General features: G+C 39.9%; 1 protein-coding gene across 1 annotated transcript in view; it reads left to right on the top strand.

The window, feature by feature from the left end:
* The window catches only part of alcama (activated leukocyte cell adhesion molecule a), a 255,318-nt gene that overhangs the window by 133,248 nt on the left and 101,161 nt on the right, over nucleotides 1-20,909 (top strand). The window contains 2 exon segments of the mRNA XM_030154323.1: nucleotides 748-854; nucleotides 17,333-17,552. Of these exon segments, the coding sequence (XP_030010183.1) occupies nucleotides 748-854; nucleotides 17,333-17,552 (327 nt within the window).

The following is a 20,909-nucleotide window of genomic DNA, read 5'->3' on the forward strand; positions in this document are numbered from 1 at the left end:
ATTTGTCCAAACAAATGTAGCTTTAGTTGGACCAGGCATTAAAATGAACAAGAAATTGAAGAAAACAAGGGTGGCCTAATAATTTTTTCCACGACTTTATATAGGACCCCCCCACCACCACCACCTTTCCATTTTTTTTTTTATCCACATCTGGAAGAGGCTGATGAAGTAGTAGTTTATTGATAAGTTCATAATAAGTAAATTTAATGAGATGATCAAAACGTACGTTGTTTCATCAGAACATGACAGTGGTTTGGCGTTTGGTGGGACCTGCCCAGAAGAACCAGTCTTCTCTGGGGGGTGTCTACAACTCCAGCATCCACCGATACATGCCACATATTTTTTTTTAATGTTCTGTTCTCGATGCTCCTACTACTGATCAAAGGATCCATCAGCTGATCTAAGATACCGGTTATCTCCCAGGCTCATCAAAGTGGGAATCACACTCACGGCAAGAAGAACAATTTTTTTTCCCAGGTTTCTTGTGGTGAATGTGTTCCTCATGGTCTCTGATTTTTTGACACAGGTGCTTGAGGTGCACTTTGAGCATGTATTGCCTTCGCGTTTAGCCAATCAGCTCTAAATCAGCTTTTCTCTGGATGAAACTTCTAATCTCAACGCTCCCATAACCCTCATGCCCACGAGCACACACCAGAGTCAAGCCATGAAAAGTGTGATTTTCTTTTGTGATAAAACTGTCAATTTATATAATAATAGTGAATGTTTTGTGCTGTTTTTGTGTTGCAGTTTGGGGCACAGAGAGCGTGACGGCCCTGTATGGAGAGACTATTGTTGTGCCATGCAACGGTGGAGCTCCACCCCTGAATGATCTGATGTTCATCAAGTGGAAATACGTAAGTTGATCCTGTTCAGGCTGCTGTCGATGAAGTGTTTATGGTTCAGTGAGCATCTGAGAAGAGAAAAAAGAAGGAGCACCTGACACCATTTGGTCTGCGTTATGTATGACACTTTTCATTTTTCCTGTAGAAGAATTCTGCACATTTAACCCAACAGCTACTGAGAAAAATATCTTATTAAGTTGCAGTTACTGAGTAAAATATGTGGGGTTACAAAGCATGTCTCTGAACTAGGGATGCACCGATTCCGATATGAGAATCGGGCATTGGCTCTGATACTCCGTGCATGTACTCGTATTTGTACTTATTCTGTCTTCACTAGTGTTTATGAACTAGCTGTACAGATAGCTAACAGTTTTTCAAAGAAAACACCCTGGAAGCTTCTTGCTGTTTTGGACATTTACTTGATGACTGTAAAACTGCATACACAAAAACAAAATGCATGTCACAATCAGGTATACCCACATTTTTCATGAGCAACAACATGTATAGAACATCAAAACACAATCCATCAGTGCTTTGCATATGCACTTCATACATAACATTCACCTACAGTGAGCTACAGTTCGAAAATAAAAGAATTTAAAAAACAAACAAACAAACCAGCAGTTAATAATAGTGATTAGCATGATGCTAAAATGCATGGAAAATCCCATAGGTATGCTAACGCTATTAGCGTCTTCCGTTAATGCATGAAAATAAAGGTTTTAAACAACACAAAGAGTCTCAGCCGACTAAGTACAGTGCTTTAACATTACAACTGTTATGCCCAACTCCTCTAGGCCACAACAGCACATAGGTGAGACCACACGGTTGTCTTGCCATCAAAGAATGAACATTCTTTATTTTACAAGTACGAGGGGTCCAGCCATGGCTGACGAGATGTGAAGAGTAGCAGCCCAGGGAGAGAGAGAGAGTATCCAGCAGAAGCCTGGCCTATATGACCTCCCAACCAGGTGTGGCTCGTTTGCAATCCCCAGTCAGCCACACCTCCAAGGCACCAAACCATGTCCTCCTGGCAGCACCAGATGTATCCAATCCTCTGCAACAGAAACACACCAACAATACCCAGCAAACCAACTGGTCAGGGCCATCACACCCCCCCCCCATAAAAAAACGAAGACCCACTAAGGTCTTCGTACACAGAAACTTAAGCTCGGGAAAGAGCATCTGCCATTAAATTTTCCCGTCCCCTAATGTGACATATATTCAAATTGAACGACTGTAAGAACAGTAACCAGCGCATTAACCTCTGGTTACTATTCTGCATAGTAGACAAAAAAGTCAGCGGATTATGATCAGTGAACACTGTGACTGGTTTTGAGCCTGAACTTACATATACTTCGAAGTACTGAAGAGCCCAAATAAGTGCCAACGTCTCCTTCTCCACAACTGAATAGTTTAATTGGTGACGTTTAAACTTACGGGAGAAGAAGCAGACAGGATGGTCAATATCTCCCTCCCCTTCCTGTAACAGCACCGCACCTGCTCCGACGCCACTTGCATCCACCTGTATTTTAAAGGGTTTGTCAAAGTTCGGAGCTGCAAGCACAGGAGAACAGCAAAGCAGGTTTTTCACAGTATCAAAAGACTTCTGACATTGAGGAGACCATTCAAAAATTGCTTTTTTAGTCAGGAGGTTTGTCATTGGGGCTACCACGGAAGAAAAGTTCTTACAAAATCCCCGGTAATAGCCCACTAAACCCAGAAACCTCCCCAACTCCTTCTTTGTCCTTGGCACAGGATACTTATCAATAGCTTCAACTTTAGCCCTCACCGGACGTACTTCCCCTTGGCCCACAACTTTGCCAAGATAAGTCACCCTCGCTTTTGCAAATTCACATTTTGACAAGTTGACTGTCAGGTTAGCCTCAACTAACCGATCAAACAAGGCTTTTAGACGCTGAACATGACAGTCCCAAGAGTCACTGTACACCACAACATCATCCAAATATGCAGTGCACCCTGAAAGACCATGCAAAACCCTATTCATAAGTCTCTGGAATGTAGCTGGAGCATTTCGCAACCCAAATGGCATGACATTGTATGAGAACAATCCCTTAGGTGTAATAAATGTACAAATTTCTTTTGCCCTAGGAGTCAGTGGAACTTGCCAGTAACCTTTAAGGAGATCTAGTTTTGTTACAAATTTTGCACTGCCAACCTCATCAACACAATCATCAATCCGTGGCAGAGGGTAACAATCTGGCTTTGACACAGCATTTATCTTCCTGAAGTCTGTACAAAATCGATCCGACCCATCAAATTTTGGAACCAGTAAGCATGGTGAGGACCAATTTGATAATGCCGGTTCTGCTATACCATTTTGAATCATGTACTCAACTTCCTTCTCCATACGTTTTTGCTTTTCTGCATGTACACGATAAAAGCGCTGCTTAATTGGTTTGGAATCACCAACATCTATGTCATGCTGCACAAGATGAGTTTGTGATGGAGTGTCTGAGAACAAGGAAAGATGAGTTTCAATCAGTTGTATTACATCTGCTCTCTGCACATCTGACAAATCACTCAGAAAACCCTCTAAATTGCTCAGATAAGCTGAGTTGTTAAGTTTACCTACAGTAGTCTGCTCTGATGGAACCACAAAGTCCTCAGATGGATTTGTCACAAGTTTTGCTGCAATACCTACAGTTTTCGAATGCACATCTTCCATGTAACCAACAGTGCCCCCCTTCTTCACTCCATCACTGGTCTGCCCACCATGATACGGCTTGAGAAGGTTCACATGACACCACTGAATTTTTTTCCTCCTGTCAGGCGTGTGAATGAGATAGTCACAGTCAGACATACGGCTTTTAACTGTATATGGCCCACCAAACTTAGCCTGGAAAGGAGAACCTACAACAGGCAACAATACCAAAACTTGGTCCCCTGGTTCAAACTGGCGGAACTCAGCTTTCCGATCAAAAAGATTCTTCATTTTACCTTGAACAGTACCAAGCTTCATGCGGGCAGCCGCACAAACCCTGTACAAACGACAACGAAAATCATTCACATAATTCAAAATATTGCCTGGAGGATCAACAGTTTTCCAGTGGTCACTTAACACTGCTAAGGGACCACGAACAGTGTGCCCAAAAACTAATTCATTTGGAGCAAAGCCTGTACTTTCTTGACAAACTTCACGGATCGCAAGCAAAAGCCAGGGAAGACCTTCTTCCCAGTCATGTGAAAGTTCAGTGCAATAAGATCTTAACATCGACTTTAATGTTTGATGGAATCTTTCCAGAGCCCCCTGCGACTCTGGGTGATATGCACTTGAGATGTTGTGTTTCACTCGCAGCTGATTTAACACCTGGGCAAAAGTGCGAGACATAAAGTTAGTCCCCTGATCTGTTTGTATTACCTTTGGGATTCCAAAAGTGGACATAAAAGTGGTCAAGGCTTTCAGAACTGGTTTTACTTTAATAGAGCGAATTGGAAAGGCAGCAGGATACCGAGTACTCTTACACATCACAGTCAACAAGTAACTGCTACCATTTTTACTCTTAGGCAGAGGACCAACACAATCAACGAGTAAATACTCAAATGGGTTTTCAGTAACTGCAATTGGGCACAAAGGAAAAGGCTTGACCGTCTGGTTGGGTTTACCAGTCATCTGACATGTATGACAATGTTTACAATATGCAGAGACATCACACTTCAACCGAGGCCAGAAAAAATGACGCAAGACCCGGTCATAAGTCTTCTTAACTCCTAAGTGACCAGCAATTCCATCATGTGCAACACTCAACACCATTTCTCTAAACTTGGATGGTACCACAACTTGTATGACTTGGTCCAGTTTTACATCATTTACCACATGAGTCCACTTCCTACATAACACCCCTTCATGAAGGAAGTAGCCATTTTCCAAATCCTGTATTTTGTTGTCAGGACAAACCAAATGAAACAAAGAGAACAAGGATGAATCCCCTGCCTGTTCTGAAATAAGCTCCTTCTTACTTATAGTTGGCAAAGGCCAAGGACACACCAAAGGCCCACCTTGAACCTCCTCAAAAGTCTTGTCTTGAGGAGACAATTTTGAAGAAACAGACGGTTTACAGTCCTCACTCTCATTTGAACTGGCCCTGCTCATTGCCCTAGTCACAGCACAGACAGGAAAAACATTTGGGTATTGTTTAGCACACTCATCCTGACTTCCAGAAAACTTAGGTAATGCTGTCATGACAAGAGCTGGTGGACCATCCTTCCACACCTTTGCCCCAGCTAAGTCATTACCCAGTATAATATCCACACCATCCATAGGCAGTGAATGGCGCACCCCCATGACCACCTCACCATTAACCAGATCTGAACATAGATTCAGACGGTGTAGTGGAACAGACAATGGAACTAAACTAATGCCAAGAACTGGGGTCGTGTTGCCGGTGTCTGTAATGGATGAAAATGGAAGGACATGCTTCAAAATGAAACTCTGAGAAGCCCCTGAGTCTCTCAAAATCCTAACTGGTTTCCTCTCACCACCATACAGAGAAACAAATCCATCTGACATGAAAGGAGCATAAATTTCATCAACCAGTGTCAATGGTTGCTCAAAAGATGTATCAGATTTTACCTGATTATGCATGGGAGACACAAGACCAGCAGACTTCACATACACACTTGACTGAGATGATTTATGGTCAGTATTGACAGTAACAATTGGACATTCCCCCTTCCAATGACCTTTGTTTTTACATGAATGACATACTTTACCAGGATCAAATCTTCCATCCGTCCCATGCACACTCCTGACACTGGTCTGTGAACTCTGATGAGCATTAAAGAACTTACCCAGACCAGGCTTCACATTCTCCCTTGTCACACCATTTCCACTTCTACGCCATTCGCACCGTGTAGCATGAGTCAGCATGTACTCATCTGCCAGTATCGCTGCTTCTGAAGCTGTTTTGACTTTACTTTCATTAATATGTACAGCAATATGGCTTGGGACAGAATTTTTAAATTGCTCTAAAACAACAAGGTTGCACAGGTCTTCATAATCACCTACACCAGAGGCAGAACACCACCGTCCAAAATGAGCAGTAATATCGCGTGCAAACTCCACATGAGTTTGCCTATCACCCTTTTTCCAGTTTCTAAATCTGAGCCTGTATGCCTCAGGGACTAATTCATAAGCTTTAAGTACTGCAGCCTTTACCGTAGCATAATCCATACTGTCTACAGGACTAAGGGCAGAATATGCTTCCTGAGCCTTGCCTGTGAAAACACACTGCAGCATTAAGGTCCGATCAGCATCAGGCCAACCTCTGGTATCTGCAACCCGCTCAAACAATGCAAAGAAGGTATCTGGATCCCTCTCATTAAACTTAGGCAGTAAACGCAAATTACCAGCAACATCAAAACCTGCTCCACCTACAGGAGCTTGCCGTAATGACCCAGAGCCAAGGAGAAACTCACTAGCCTTCCCCTCTCTTACCAATTCCAGCTTTAACTGTTCGAGTTTTAACCTTTCCCTTTCCAAAGCTACTTTTACCTCTGCCTCCCTGGTTTTCTGTGCCTGCTCTGCTTTTATCCTTTCCTGCTCAAGCTGAAATTGTAATCTCTCCCTTTCCATATTTGCCTTTTCTCTTTCCAGCTGCATATACTGATCAAATGACAGATTTTCCATAACCCCTGGAACCTTTACATCAGGAACTTTACTCTGTTGAAGCTCCAAAATACCAACTGACACTGCCAGACCCTCTACAATAACCCTCAGCTCAGCCTTTTTAGGAACCTGCGCGGGCTTCTTCCACCCCAAATGCACAGCTAAATCTACCAAATCTGCCTTTGTAAACTGAGATAATGTGCTATGAGAAGCTCGTTGCAAAAACTTTGCAACCAAAGGATTACTGTGTTCAGTCGACATATTGTGCACCAAAAACACACAATAACACAGAAAACTAACTTTATTTGCACTTGGGCCCACGTTGCCCTTGACAGAAGACTTCCCCCTAACTGCCTAGCCAAAAATACTTACCTAAAACTCAACCCTAGTCTTCAGGTGGTACTTGTGATGGGTAATTACGCACTACATTGACTGTAATAATCAAAATTATTCACAATCAATGATTTAGCCCGTCAGCCCGGAAAGCAACCATTAAATGGCGACCCCCCTGCAGCAGCGGATGTGCCCCCGAGACAACTGCTCTGCCCACTTTCCCACCGCCTAAGGTGAAACCAATGGACACAATCCCTAATGGACAGTGCCCTACAGCCTAACGGGGAGTTCTGTCCACAGTGCAAATAAACCAAAACCATTTACCATTATCTCATTTCCAACAGACTTGCAAAAAAAAAACCACAGAATTGATCTCCAAAACAAGCAACAAACATGCATTTCACAATTACCAGAGACCAACACAGCTCCAACAATGAACCACAGCAACCAGTGTGCAGGCAATCAAGTAAACGAGACACTCAAACCACCTACCCAAACAATAACCAGCCACTTTTAGTTTGGACGAGCCCCCATTTGTTATGCCCAACTCCTCTAGGCCACAACAGCACATAGGTGAGACCACACGGTTGTCTTGCCATCAAAGAATGAACATTCTTTATTTTACAAGTACGAGGGGTCCAGCCATGGCTGACGAGATGTGAAGAGTAGCAGCCCAGGGAGAGAGAGAGAGTATCCAGCAGAAGCCTGGCCTATATGACCTCCCAACCAGGTGTGGCTCGTTTGCAATCCCCAGTCAGCCACACCTCCAAGGCACCAAACCATGTCCTCCTGGCAGCACCAGATGTATCCAATCCTCTGCAACAGAAACACACCAACAATACCCAGCAAACCAACTGGTCAGGGCCATCACAACAACATATCACAGTACTCACAGACAGATGTGTTTACAGGGCCAAAAAAGAGGTAGCTGGTCTATAACTGCAACCCAACAGACAAGACTTCTTCAGCAGTCTAGCAACTACAGTGGCTCTGAACAGACAAAACGCACGAACCCAAACGGAATTATCTGTGCCCACCAGGGGGCAGCACAGTACTCGTAAAAGTAATCCGATACACTGCACCTATACCACTTGTGGCAGCGTGACATTCCCAGTTCAGTGCAGCAGGTACGCAGCGGTGGAATAATGTGTGGGGAGTGTGAAGAGTGTGGAGATTTTTCAAAATAAATGACGGTGATAAAAGTAACGCTGACTGCAAGTAACGTTAAAGACAGACAGATACGGACGCAGCGTTCTGTCCGTCCTCTGCGTACATTCCATCCGTTTTCCAGGTGCTGGCAGATGCGCACCCAGATGGAGAATACCAGTGGGAACGGCCGGGGGTACGGAGCGGTGCGGACCACCACCACCGGAAGTGAAAATGAAACTTATCACTCATTTGTCTTTTCTCTTCCTGCTGAAGCTAAGCTGTTAAACCTTACCAGCGAAAACGCTGCAATATTAGTATCACATTAGTGTTGCCTCTGTCATCTCCATGTTTGTTATTACTGACTTTCTTCTTCTTTTCAAAAAACTTTCCTCTTCTTCGTGGTATTTGTCCTGTATGGTTAATTAAGAGTGGCGCCCTCTGGTGGATTAATTGAGAAACGCTCATTCCAAGACATTTAATATCAGCAGCAGCACTTTTTTCCAGTCAGACTAATGACAACGACAATAGAGCACATTTACAAAAGGAACTAACAACTGGAATGGGATTATTAAATACTCGTATCAGTACTCTGTATTGGCAAGTACTCAAATGTAAGTACTCGTACTCGGTCTGGAAAAAAGTGGTATCGGTGCATCCCTACGCTGAACTATATTCATTATTGGTAAGAAGCGTACAGTGTCGTATAGTAACACAGTAGTAATACTTCACTACTGTACTCGAGTATGTTTTGGGAGAATTTTCCTTTACTGAGTATTTTTTTTTATTCTGTTTACTTTCACTTTTACTCAATTGTGTACTTCTACTCCGATATATTTTTAATGCACAGTATCGTTACTTGTCACAAAAAATAAACAAGAAAAGCAGACCTCCGCCCCCCCCAATCACCACCAAAATTTAATAATTTTTTCCTTGTGCCAGTATCAACATTTCCTGAACATTTCATGAAAATCCGTCCTTAACTTTTTGAGTTATCTTGCTAACAAACAAACAAACACACACACAAACACACAAAGCAAAGTGATCACAAATACCTCCTGGCGGAAGTAATAATTATAGGACATTTGGTGTTTTCATTGATTACATTGGGCCTAATCACGGAATGAACTCATTGGGGAAAAAAAAAAAATCAAACTCATATCAAGTGTATTTTTCTCATTTCTAGTCAAAATATCTCATCTACCAAGATAATTTTCACTTGTTCCATTGACAGTTTTTTGTTTTTTTTTTTGTTTAATTCAAGATTTTTTTTTTGCTTAATTCAAGATTTTTTTTTATGCTGAATTCAAGATTTTTTTGTCTCCATTCAAGATTTTTTTCTTAATTCAGAATTTTTTTTTTTGCACTGAAAAGCTACATGAATTCACTCAGTTACGTTACTTTGATGAAGCAGTTAAATAGCTCTGTTCCTCATTACAATTAGAATCTGTAACATATTCCATTTCTGAACTAACCCTTCCGACACTGTCTATAAATACACATTTGTTTTAATATGAGTGTGAGGAACTATCATGCGTTGAATTTAATATACAGTGTACTTACAAAAACCCATAATAACCAAACAAAACAATCAGGGACTGCAGACCCTCACCCCCTCAGATCACATCCGCCACGCTGCATAATTCACTGTGTTTTGAAAGCACTCAGAGAAACATATGTATATTTATATAATTCCTTGACCCTTCAAACATCCTCCCAGGATTTGGATTCATGTTTCCCTCATCAGTTGTTTTGAAGGTACTTGAGGTGGAGTGGGTGTGAATTCTGTGTCGGCGATGTCAGTTCTATTATCGGACTGATAATGGTGTTGGACTTAGAAATGAAAGGAAAATATGCTCTCACTTCTGGATGGTGTCCAGGATCCAGAAAAAAAGTGATTATGTTGATGGATATTGTCATGAAGCATACAATAATAATAATAATATATCAGTTTTATATAGTGCTTCTCTAGGTACTCAAATACACTGTATGTGTTTTTTCAGCTTCATTTCATAGATAAAGAAGAAAAGAAAAAAGAAAAAGACTAAAAACAACTTTATCTCCAAATAATGATAGATCCTGTACAAAAACTGGAGCTGGTCCATCTTCTAGGAGGACCAGGACCTACTTTATGTTGAATTTTTAAGCCTCAGTACTAGAGATTTTCAGTTTTAAGTGCAGACAAAACAGTCGCGGATAAAAACACCGAATACAGCAGTTGTTTGACTAACTGGAGCACAATGAGTAACACAGCAGGTGTATTTTTGGGACTCTTGGTTGAATAAGGCTGTCAAGATATTGACATTTTAGTCTCTAATGTCAAGCAATTCACAATATTATCATCTGTTGTGTTACTTTTTGTTGCCTCTGTAGTTGAAGTCTAATACTAGTTTAATAATGCACCATTAGCAGATGATGAGTCGTTCACTGGAAAAGAATTTTGAAACGAAGAGTATGTATTTTTTCTGTTGATGACAATAGAACGTGTCACATAAAACATGTTAAAACTATATAATGAATATGCATTCTATTCTATTCTATTCTATTCTATTCTATTCTATTCTATTCTATTCTATTCTATTCTATTCTATTCTATTCTATTCTATTCTGTTTTGTTCTGTTCTTTTCTCTTCTATTCTCTTCTATTTTCTGTTTTGTTCTATTCTATTCTTTTCTGTTTTGTTCTGTTCTATTCTAGTCTATTCTGTTCTATTCTATTCTTTTCTTTTCTGTTTTGTTCTATTCTATTCTATTCTGTTTTGTTCTATTCTATTCTGTTCTATTCTATTCTATTCTATTCTGTTTTGTTCTATTCTATTCTATTCTATTCTATTCTATTCTATTCTATTCTATTCTATTCTATTCTAATGAAACGTTGAGGCCAGGAACACCAATAAATATTAACCACGTAGTTTGGTCAGAGAAGGTCATAAATAAAAAAGTTCATTGATTAGATGTTATATAACTAAACTTAGAGCTTTTCCAATGTTATAAACAATTTACAATTAGAACTGATTGATTTCTATTTGCTTTAAGTGAAGACAAACAACATGACTCACAAATACACATTCTGTACTAAAACTATACACCATATCAAAGTGAAGAAACACATTCAAGGTTAATATTTTATAAGAAGCAAACAGATTGAATTTTCACTTTTTGTTGAGCAAGAAATTCTCCAGAGGAATAATCTTTGCTTTTGTGATCTAGGCATTTTTCACAGTTTTCAGAAATATCAATATCTCGATTAACAAGTGGTCTCAGGCACAACAAACCCCGCCCCTCGCACGTATTGTAACTTATTTTGGCATCGATCCAGCTGATGTCATCATGTCTGTGTGTGTGCTGATGTCATATCAATTTCCTCTATATATGTGCCAAGTTTGACGTAAATTGAAACAAAATTGATGTTTTTATAGATGTTTGAAATTTTGAACATTATAAGTAAATGGGAGAAAAAAAAAAAAGATTTAAAAAATTCATTAGAAATTTGAGCTTTGACCTACTTTTCCCAAAATGTAATGACGTTTATTCTGGGTCACTGGCAATGTATAAACCCAATTTGGTATGAATTCAACCAATAATTTTGCTGCTAAAGTGTTAACAAACAGACAAAGAAACACAAATCCAACCAAAAACAATAGATACAGTCGGTAAGGACGTCCCAGCTGGGGGGGGGGGGCCCAAAGGGGGAAACAGTTCTTCCCCCCTTCTGCTATTCTGTAAAAACGCAGAATTTAAACTTGTTTTGCTAACGCTAATATGTTGTTTTTCTTCTTAAAATTATACATTAAACATCAAATAAACATCAAAACAGTCGGTGACTGATTCAAAAGTTGGCAATAAGAGGCTATCAGAGGGCTATATTTATTTTATGCTTGGAGTGCATTTCGGAGCCAGCACTTTTTTTCTTTTTGTTTTTTTTTCATATACTGTACTCAGTAAAGCACATTTATCAGTACTTCTACTTTTACCAGACATTTGTACACAAGTATCTGTACTTCTATTTAGGTATTGAATGTGTACTTTTGTACGTGTTGTGAGGAAATCTGCACAAATTACAAATGTAGTTCAAAGTTCACTAGCATTTAACGATTAATCTAATATCCCTGACCCCCCATTGTGATTCTTTTTGTATTCGACTTTATTATCATAAAATTACAAGTTTTATATCGATATTTTATGACTTTATACTCGTAGTGACAAGCGTTTTTATTTTCTCATGTGGCCCTAATACTCCGTCGTAGCTTTATTCTCCAGTTCCCCTGTATTTGAAAAACTAGGTTAGCCTCAGTTTAAGTTAGTTTACTAATCATGTAGGAGCACAAGGTTCAGAATGACAAAATGAAGACAAAAAACAGGAAAGATCTGATCATGAAACCAAGAGCTTTACTAAGAAGTAACATTAGCCAAAACAATACGTAATTTAAGGTATGATTTTACTCAAAAGTACAGCATAAATTAATGTTACCTGACACCAAACAGGATCCACAGATCTAGGTTTGGTTTCCTGGATTTGTGGATCCATCTGCGTCTCTTTTCTTTGTCTTTCGGTGTCTGTAAAATGATAGCTCCGACTGCTTTTCAAACCTGTTTATACAATCAATCGCACAACAGCTCTTCCCCATTTTTTATTAAATATTGTTCTTCAGTTTAGACGGTATTGAAGCCAACGCTGTTACTCATCTTCCTCTTTCTGCCACTCAGTGGGCAGAACCACGGTGACTTCCGGTAGCGGTGACGTCACGTGCGTACACCTCTATAACTGCATGTGGACAGTATGAAACTCTACCTGGATCATCATCACCCAGTCATGTGCCGATGTGTCCTCGGGCAACACACATCACCCTCCTTGCCTCCAGTGTCACTCACACTGGTGTATGAATGTGTGTGAATGTTCGGTGGTGGTGGGAGGGGCTGTTTGGCATGAATTGGCAGCCGCGCTTCAGTCAGTGGATACAGATGTAGCTTACCACCACAGAGTGAGAATGTATGAGTGAATGAATGACAAGGCAGGTTTATTTATATGGCACATTTCATGTACAAGACGATTCATAGTGCTTTACATAAAACATTAAAAGCATTACAGCATGGAAGCAATAAAAAGTATAGGCATGAGAAAAACAAAAAAACAAAAAATCAGATAAATAGATAAAACAGATTAAAACTTTTATCTTAAAAGGAACAGTGCAGATCTGAACTGATGGATAAAAACTCTATTCAAATGCAGCTGAGGACAGGTGGGTCTTTAACCCTTTCATGCATGAATTATGAAAAAAAAAGTATCTAGATTTGTTTTTGCTGTGATTACTCAAAATTAGGCTAAAGTTGAAAATGCATTTTGAATTTTTTATAATATGGTTTTATTAAGTAGATATTTAACCTCCCAAGACCTAGGAAAGTACAAATTCTGGCTTTTTTGATTAAATAATTGCCTATATTGGAAACATCATGATGCAACAATTTTTTCAGATGCGTTTTGTTTATAATTTTCACACAATGTCCGTTGCAGTGGACAGTTTTTTGTTTGTTTTTTTTTTGGTTTTTTTGTATAAAGCTGTGAAACTCTTGTCCACAAATGTGAACAGAAAACCCATAGCTGGGTCTTAGGAGGTTAACTTTATGAGATCACAGAGCAGTCCAAATTGTAAAAATAAGATGATACTTTTTTTCGTTGTATTGCTGAGGGTCTATGGAGACTGCCCCCACGTGGTTTGGAGAATATTGCCTTTATAACCCTTTGGAAAGTGAGCTTAAACTATGTGTCCATAAATGTGGACATCATGCATGAAAAGGTTAACCTGGATTTAAATTAACTGAGTGTTTCAGCAGATCTGAGCTTTTCTGGAAGTTTGTTCAACAATGTAAAGAGTAGGGCTGCACGATACTGGAAAAAACTGATGATTTTTTTTAACTCTACGATAAATATTGAGATATGAAAAACTACTCTGGAGGATATAATAGCTGTGTGGCGCCGACATAAATGGTCAAACAAATGTTGTGTTTTAACCCTTGTGTGGTGTTTGGGTCTGTGGGACTCATTTAATTTTTTTATTAAAAGAAAAATTATAAGTAATTATTTTTTTACGAATTTTTTCTTGATTATATTACATTTTATTAAACAAACAAACTAAAAATGGTTAGCACTCCAATTCATAAATGTGATCTAGCAAATTCAAAAGGCAAATATGAAACATACATGCTTTTTATGTTGCTTGTGATTGGGATGAAGTTAACATCTGTTGAGTGTTTTAACATAAAATTGTTTGATTTTGTTGAATTAAAAACCCACAAATGCAGCGGGATCACCACACCCATGAAAACTGGCTGAATAACAAAAATATGAACACCACCCAAGGGTTAATATCACCCTTCTTGTGGCTGAAAGAATTCCAGATAATTGACGGTGCTTTTCTTTTTGGCACCAGGTCTTCATTTACAGTGATTTTGTCTTGTTCGTTGCTCGTTTTTCGATATTGTTGCCAGCGACTCACTCCAAACTGATGAAGAATGATTGTGATTGGTGGATCGCTGTGTGCAGTGTGTGTCAGGCACCCAGGTTGAAATTAGATGAGAACATTTTGAGTCCATTTAGCTCTTACATTGCAGGACCTGCGATGTGACTATTGTGCACACGTACATTGTGATGACGATGCTCAAATGATATATTGTGCAGCTCTAGTAAAGTGCTTTGGGTGTGTTGAAAAGCACTATAGAAATCTAGGCCATTATTATTATGATTATTATTATTATTATTATTAATGTAAAATAATCAGTCTTATTTCAGATAATTGCAGTGTAATTATAATGTCATAGTAGTGAGGAAACACAGTCTTCTTATATCTCAGCTCTGAGGTCTGAGCTTTCCATCTCAACAAGAACCTTTTAAGCGGAAGCCTGTGTAGTCATTAGTACACGTCTCGAAGGTTCTTTGATTATTATGTTTCAAGATAGGATATAATGGACTATAATGCACGATTCTTTAAAAAAAAAAAAAAGAAGAAAAGCCACTGTCCTCAACCTCTTTCCTCATCATTTTTCCATTTTCACTACATATGAACGGTACACGAAGAGCAGCATCTTTATTGGATCCTGTGGTCGATGCTTTTCCTCTCAGCTTTTACTGCACATACAGTACACTGCGTCTGATTCAAAGAAATTGCCTTTCACTCAGACCTTCCTTCTGTGCTTTTGGGTGAACAATTCTACACTGAAGATGTGCTGCCTTCAGTTGCCTCTTAAGAGAAGGCTGCCTCCAATCCACACTTTTAGGAAATGATGCAGGGTTGGTTGGTTCTGTTGAAGACACTCTGACGGGACAGGAAGGACTTGAATTTAAAAAAAAAAAAACAAACATTAAAATTAAAAGCAGGATCTGTAATGGAGCTCAGATGCAGCAGTGTGCAGGGTGAATATGGATAATCATAATCCCTGATGTCATTAGTCACTATCAGTTAGACAAACGAGGATCTCGCACTCTAAATCTACTGATGTTCAAAGACATGATGTGATTTGTCGCTGTGTACCTGTGTTCCAGTTTAGGCTTATTTTTACCAGCTTGACTGATCTTACAGTTAATATTCTGCTGATCGACAGGTTTAACCCATAAAAACACAGAATGTATGTAGATGTACTGTCAGTACTCTATTCTATTCTATTCTATTCTATTCTATTCTATTCTATTCTATTCTATTCTATTCTATTCTATTCTATTCTTTTGTGTTGTGTTGTGTTGTGTTCTATTCTCGTGTGTTCTGTTCTATTCTATTCTGTTGTATTTTATTCTATTCTATTCTAATCTGTCGTGTTGTGTTCTATTCTATTCTATTCTATTCTGTTCTGTTCTATTCTATTCTATTCTATTCTATTCTAGATTTAGATTTATTGGTCCCCGTGGGGAAATTCGTCTTCACTGACTGAAAACATTACAGGAAAAAAAAAAAAAAAATCTATTCTATTCTTTGTGTTGTGTTCTATTCTGTTCTGTTCTGTTCTATTCTCTTGTGTTCTATTCTATTCTGTTCTATTTTATTCTATTCTGTTCTATTCTATTCTATTCTTTTGTGTTGTGTTCTATTCTGTTGTGTTGTGCTATTCTGTCCTGTTCTATTCTATTCTGTTGTGTTCTATTCTATTCTATTCTATTCTATTCTATTCTATTCTATTCTATTCTAATCTGTTGCGTTGTGTTCTATTCTATGTTATTCTATTCTGTTCTATTCTATTCTGTTGTGTTCTATTCTATTCTTTTCTGTTGTTTTCTATTCTATTTTATTCTATTCTGTTCTATTCTATTCTGTTGTGTTTTATTCTATTGTTCTATTCTATTCTATTCTGTTCTATTCTATTCTGTTCTATTCTATTCTATTCTATTCTTTTGTGTTGTGTTCTATTCTATTCTGTTCTATTCTATTCTATTCTGTTGCGTTGTGTTCTATTCTATGTTATTCTATTCTGTTCTATTCTATTCTGTTGTGTTCTATTATATTCTGTTCTATTCTATTCTGTTCTGTTCTGTTTTATTCTATTCTGTTCTGTTGTGTTCTATTCTATTCTGTTCTGTTCTGTTCTATTCTATCCTATTCTATTCTATTCTATTCTAATCTGTTGCGTTGTGTTCTATTCTATGCTATTCTGTTCTGTTCTATTCTGTTCTATTCTGTTGTGTTCTATTCTATTCTATTCTATTCGATTCGATTCGATTCGATTTTATTCTGTTGTGTTGTGTTCTATTCTATTCTATTCTATTCTATTCTATTCTATTCTATTCTATTCTACCTAAGCCTGACCTAAGCCATCTACTGATCTAAACTGTTTAATACCTGTTGATCCACTAATCCTATCAATCCATGTCAATAATTGGTGTCAAATACAGTTCTTCATCTTTTCATGGTCATCAGATATGACCCATTTGGACATTCAGAGGCTCCATAGTTACCGTGGAAATGCCGTCATCTTCTACAACATTGATTCACCAGTAAAACCCATGGAGTTGGATCAATGACAGTGGATGAAAACACTGGGTTTATGTTCAGTTAAGGACAGATTGGACTGAAAAAAGTCACTTTGTCTCTCTTTGTTTTATTAATCCTCAGATGTAATCTCAGCATGATGATTAAAGTACATGATACGAGAAAATATCCAATTTTCACTGAAAAAAATGCAAAATGCAGAGGATAATATTATGATAAAAGGGGATAAATCACTTCAGAAATGATAAATAAAGAGAAAAAATCATTAGGGAACTACCACAGAAGTATCAGTCATTCTCTTCTTTATGGGTTCACACCTCTTTTTGAATTGTTATATTTGTGCGTTCTTCAGTTTGAGCTCCGTATAATGATGATTCACTCATGTTTTTTTCTTCTCTTTCTCACCGCAGGAGAAAGCTGATGGAAACCCTGGTGATCTGTTGGTGAAACAGGATCAGAAGGATCAAGCCACAGTCCAGGCCACAGACGGCTACGCCCAGCGGGTCAGCATCGATGACAAGTTCAACCTCCTCATCAGCCAGGCCACGCTCAACGACCAGAGGACCTTCACGTGCATGGTGGTGTCGGCCACAAACCTCATGGAGTACCCGGTGTCCGTTACCGTTAACAGTGAGCACAAGTGGTTTTGTTTGGTTTTTACCCCTCAGCCGACTTCTGGACATAGGAGTAGTGGAATTGTTTTGTTATCTGTCCCTCCTTCTGTCTGTCTGTCTGTCCTTCTGTCCATCTGTCTGTCCTTCTGTCTGTCTGTCTGTCCTTCTGTCCATCTGTCTGTCCTTCTGTCTGTCTGTCCTTCTGCCCATCTGTCTGTCCGTCTTTCTGCCCGTCTGTCTGTCCCTCTGTCTGTCCTTCTGCCTGTCTGTCTTTCTGCCCATCTGTCCTTCTGTCTGTCTGTCCGTCTGTCTGTCTGTCTTTCTTTCTGCCCATCTGTCCTTCTGTCTGTCTGTCCGTCTGTCTGTCTGTCTTTCTTTCTGCCTGTCTGTCTGTCTGCCCGTCTTTCTGTCCGTCTGTCTGTCCTTCTGTCTGTCTGTCCTTCTGCCTGTCTGTCTTTCTGCCCATCTGTCCTTCTGCCTGTCTGTCCTTCTGTCTGTCTGTCTGTCCTTCTCTCTTTCTACCTGTCTGTCCGACCGTCCGTCCTTCTGTCTTTCTGCTTGTCTGCCCATCTGTCTGTCTTTCTGCCCGTCTGTCTGTCCGTCTGTCTGCCCGTCTTTCTGTCCATCTGTCTGTCCCTCTGTCTGTCCTTCTGCCTGTCTGTCTTTCTGCCCATCTGTTCTTCTGTCTGTCTGTCCGTCTGTCTGTCTTTCTTTCTGCCTGTCTGTCCTTCTGTCTGTCTTTCTGCCCATCTGTCTGTCCGTCTGTCTGCCCGTCTTTCTGTCCGTCTGTCTGTCCTTCTGTCTGTCTGTCTTTCTGCCCATCTGTCCTTCTGCCTGTCTGTCCTTCTGTCTGTCTGTCCTTCTCTCTTTCTACCTGTCTGTCCGACCGTCCGTCCTTCTGTCTTTCTGCTTGTCTGTCCATCTGTCTGTCTTTCTGCCCGTCTGTCTGTCCGTCTGTCTGCCCGTCTTTCTGTCCATCTGTCTGTCCTTCTGTCTGTCTGTCCTTCTGCCCATCTGTCTGTCCGTCTTTCTGTCCGTCTGTCTGTCCCTCTGTCTGTCCTTCTGCCTGTCTGTCTTTCTGCCCATCTGTCCTTCTGTCTGTCTGTCCGTCTGTCTGTCTTTCTTTCTGCCTGTCTGTCCTTCTGTCTGTCTTTCTGCCCGTCTGTCCGTCTGTCTGTCTGCCCGTCTTTCTGTCCGTCTGTCTGTCCTTCTGTCTGTCTGTCCTTCTGCCTGTCTGTCTTTCTGCCCATCTGTCCTTCTGCCTGTCTGTCCTTCTGTCTGTCTGTCCTTCTCTCTTTCTACCTGTCTGTCCGTCCGTCCGTCCTTCTGTCTTTCTGCCCATCTGTCCATCTGTCTGTCTTTCTGCCTGTCTGTCTGTCCATCTGTCTGTCCTTCTGTCCATCTGTCTGTCTGTCCATCTGTCCGTCTGTCTGTCCCTCTGTCTGTCCTTCTGCCTGTTTGTCTTTCTGCCCATCTGTCCTTCTGCCCGTCTGTCTTTCTGCCCATCTGTCCTTCTGTCTATCTGTCCGTCTGTCTGTCTTTCTTTCTGCCTGTCTGTCCTTCTGTCTGTCTGTCTGTCTTTCTGCCTCTCTGTCTGTCTGTCTGTCTTCCCGTCTTTCTGTCCTTCTGCCTGTCTGTCTTTCTGCCCATCTGTCCTTCTGCCTGTCTGTCCTTCTGTCTGTCTGTCCTTCTTTCTTTCTGCCCATCTGTCCTTCTGCCTGTCTGTCCTTCTGTCTGTCTTTCTGCCTGTCTGTCCGCCCTTCTGTCTTTCTGCTTGTCTGTCCATCTGTCTGTCTTTATGCCTGTCTGTCTGTCTGTCCATCTGTCTGTCCTTCTGTCCATCTGTCTGTCTGTCCATCTGTCCGTGTGTCTGTCCATCTGTCTGTCTTTCTGCCTGCCTGTCTGTCTGTTCTTCTGTCCGTCTGTCTGTCCATCTGTCTGTCTTTCTGCCTGTCTGTCTGTCTGTCCGTCCTTCTGTCTTTCTGCTTGTCTGTCCATCTGTCTGTCCTTCTGTCTGTCTGTCTGCCTGTCTGCCTGTCCATCTATCCTTCTATCTGTCCATTCAACGACATAATTGCATTAGTTGAAGAATGCATTCAGATATCTGCACCACATTTATACCCTGTATAGATCTTGGAATGGAGCAGAAAAATATTGGAAACAGAATACTGAAAAAAACCAACACCTTGACCATTGGTGCCTGGAATTCGTAAAGCATCTTAAGTTTCACTTTCACTTTTACATCGTATGGCTGCATGTACCGGTTGTGAGCTGCGGCACAGACCGTAACACCAGTGGACACGATGAGTTACATACGAAACCTGGAATGAGACAGAGATTGATGAAAAACCCACATGTGTGAATTAGAAAAACCACTAGGATTGACACAGTTAACACAGTGTCTTTAATTATACTGTATATAAGACCATTTACACACGTTTTCACATCTAACGCACTGACACCTAGAGAGATTTAATGTCCATATTTGGATCCTATTTTTGGACCCAATATTTAATTAAATATTGATTAATTATGGGATGGATCAGAGCAAGAGTATAATTTTTGTGCATTTATCTGAGGTCATCATTTAGTCCATCCTGGGGGGAAATATGTCTACATTTACCTTTTATTATTGGGTTTAAAAAGATGAAACAGTGACAAATACTAAAATAAACCCAGTTTCATAGAAGCACCCAAATATAAATAAGTTTGTAATAAGTTTCACACAAAGACAATCTCATCTAAATTATAGGGCAGTAACTGTCAACAGGATTTTACACTATATTAGGCTGAGGGGGATTAAAAGTGCGCAGCATATTATGTTTTTGGGGTTTTTTTCTCCTTACCTTCACAAATTAACTGTCGGAAATTAAATCATTTGGGGCGTCATGTTTCAAGCACAAGTTGAGCTGTTTTCATTCTGATTCTTAATTTAGCTGAACAACTCTGAGGCTCTTGAACAAAACAAATCAGAGCGGATTATTAAAAAAAAAAAACTTCACTGTTCCTGAAACTGTTTTGCATCAGTATTTGACAACATGACCCGGCAGTTTCAGTCCAGTGCTCTTCACTGTAAGCACCAACAAAACTGTTCTGTTTAATTAATGCAAAATGCAAATTACGTTGAGTGTAACATGAATTCTTTCCAAATACAGTATGTTGTATGTTGCCCGATCTGTCGGGCACAAAATGATTTACAAATGTCCACAAGCTGCTGATGTAATATTTACAGAAATTCATTAGCACTGACTAATTAACCAACAACTGAAAACAATTACATTTGCATTTCTTATTCACAGATACATGGGTGATATGTGACGACAGCTTTGCTAACAAACAGCATTCCATTCATTGCATTCAATCTCACTGTTAT

Source organism: Sphaeramia orbicularis, chromosome 14 (assembly GCF_902148855.1).
Source record: "Sphaeramia orbicularis chromosome 14, fSphaOr1.1, whole genome shotgun sequence".
Lineage (NCBI taxonomy): Eukaryota > Metazoa > Chordata > Actinopteri > Kurtiformes > Apogonidae > Sphaeramia > Sphaeramia orbicularis.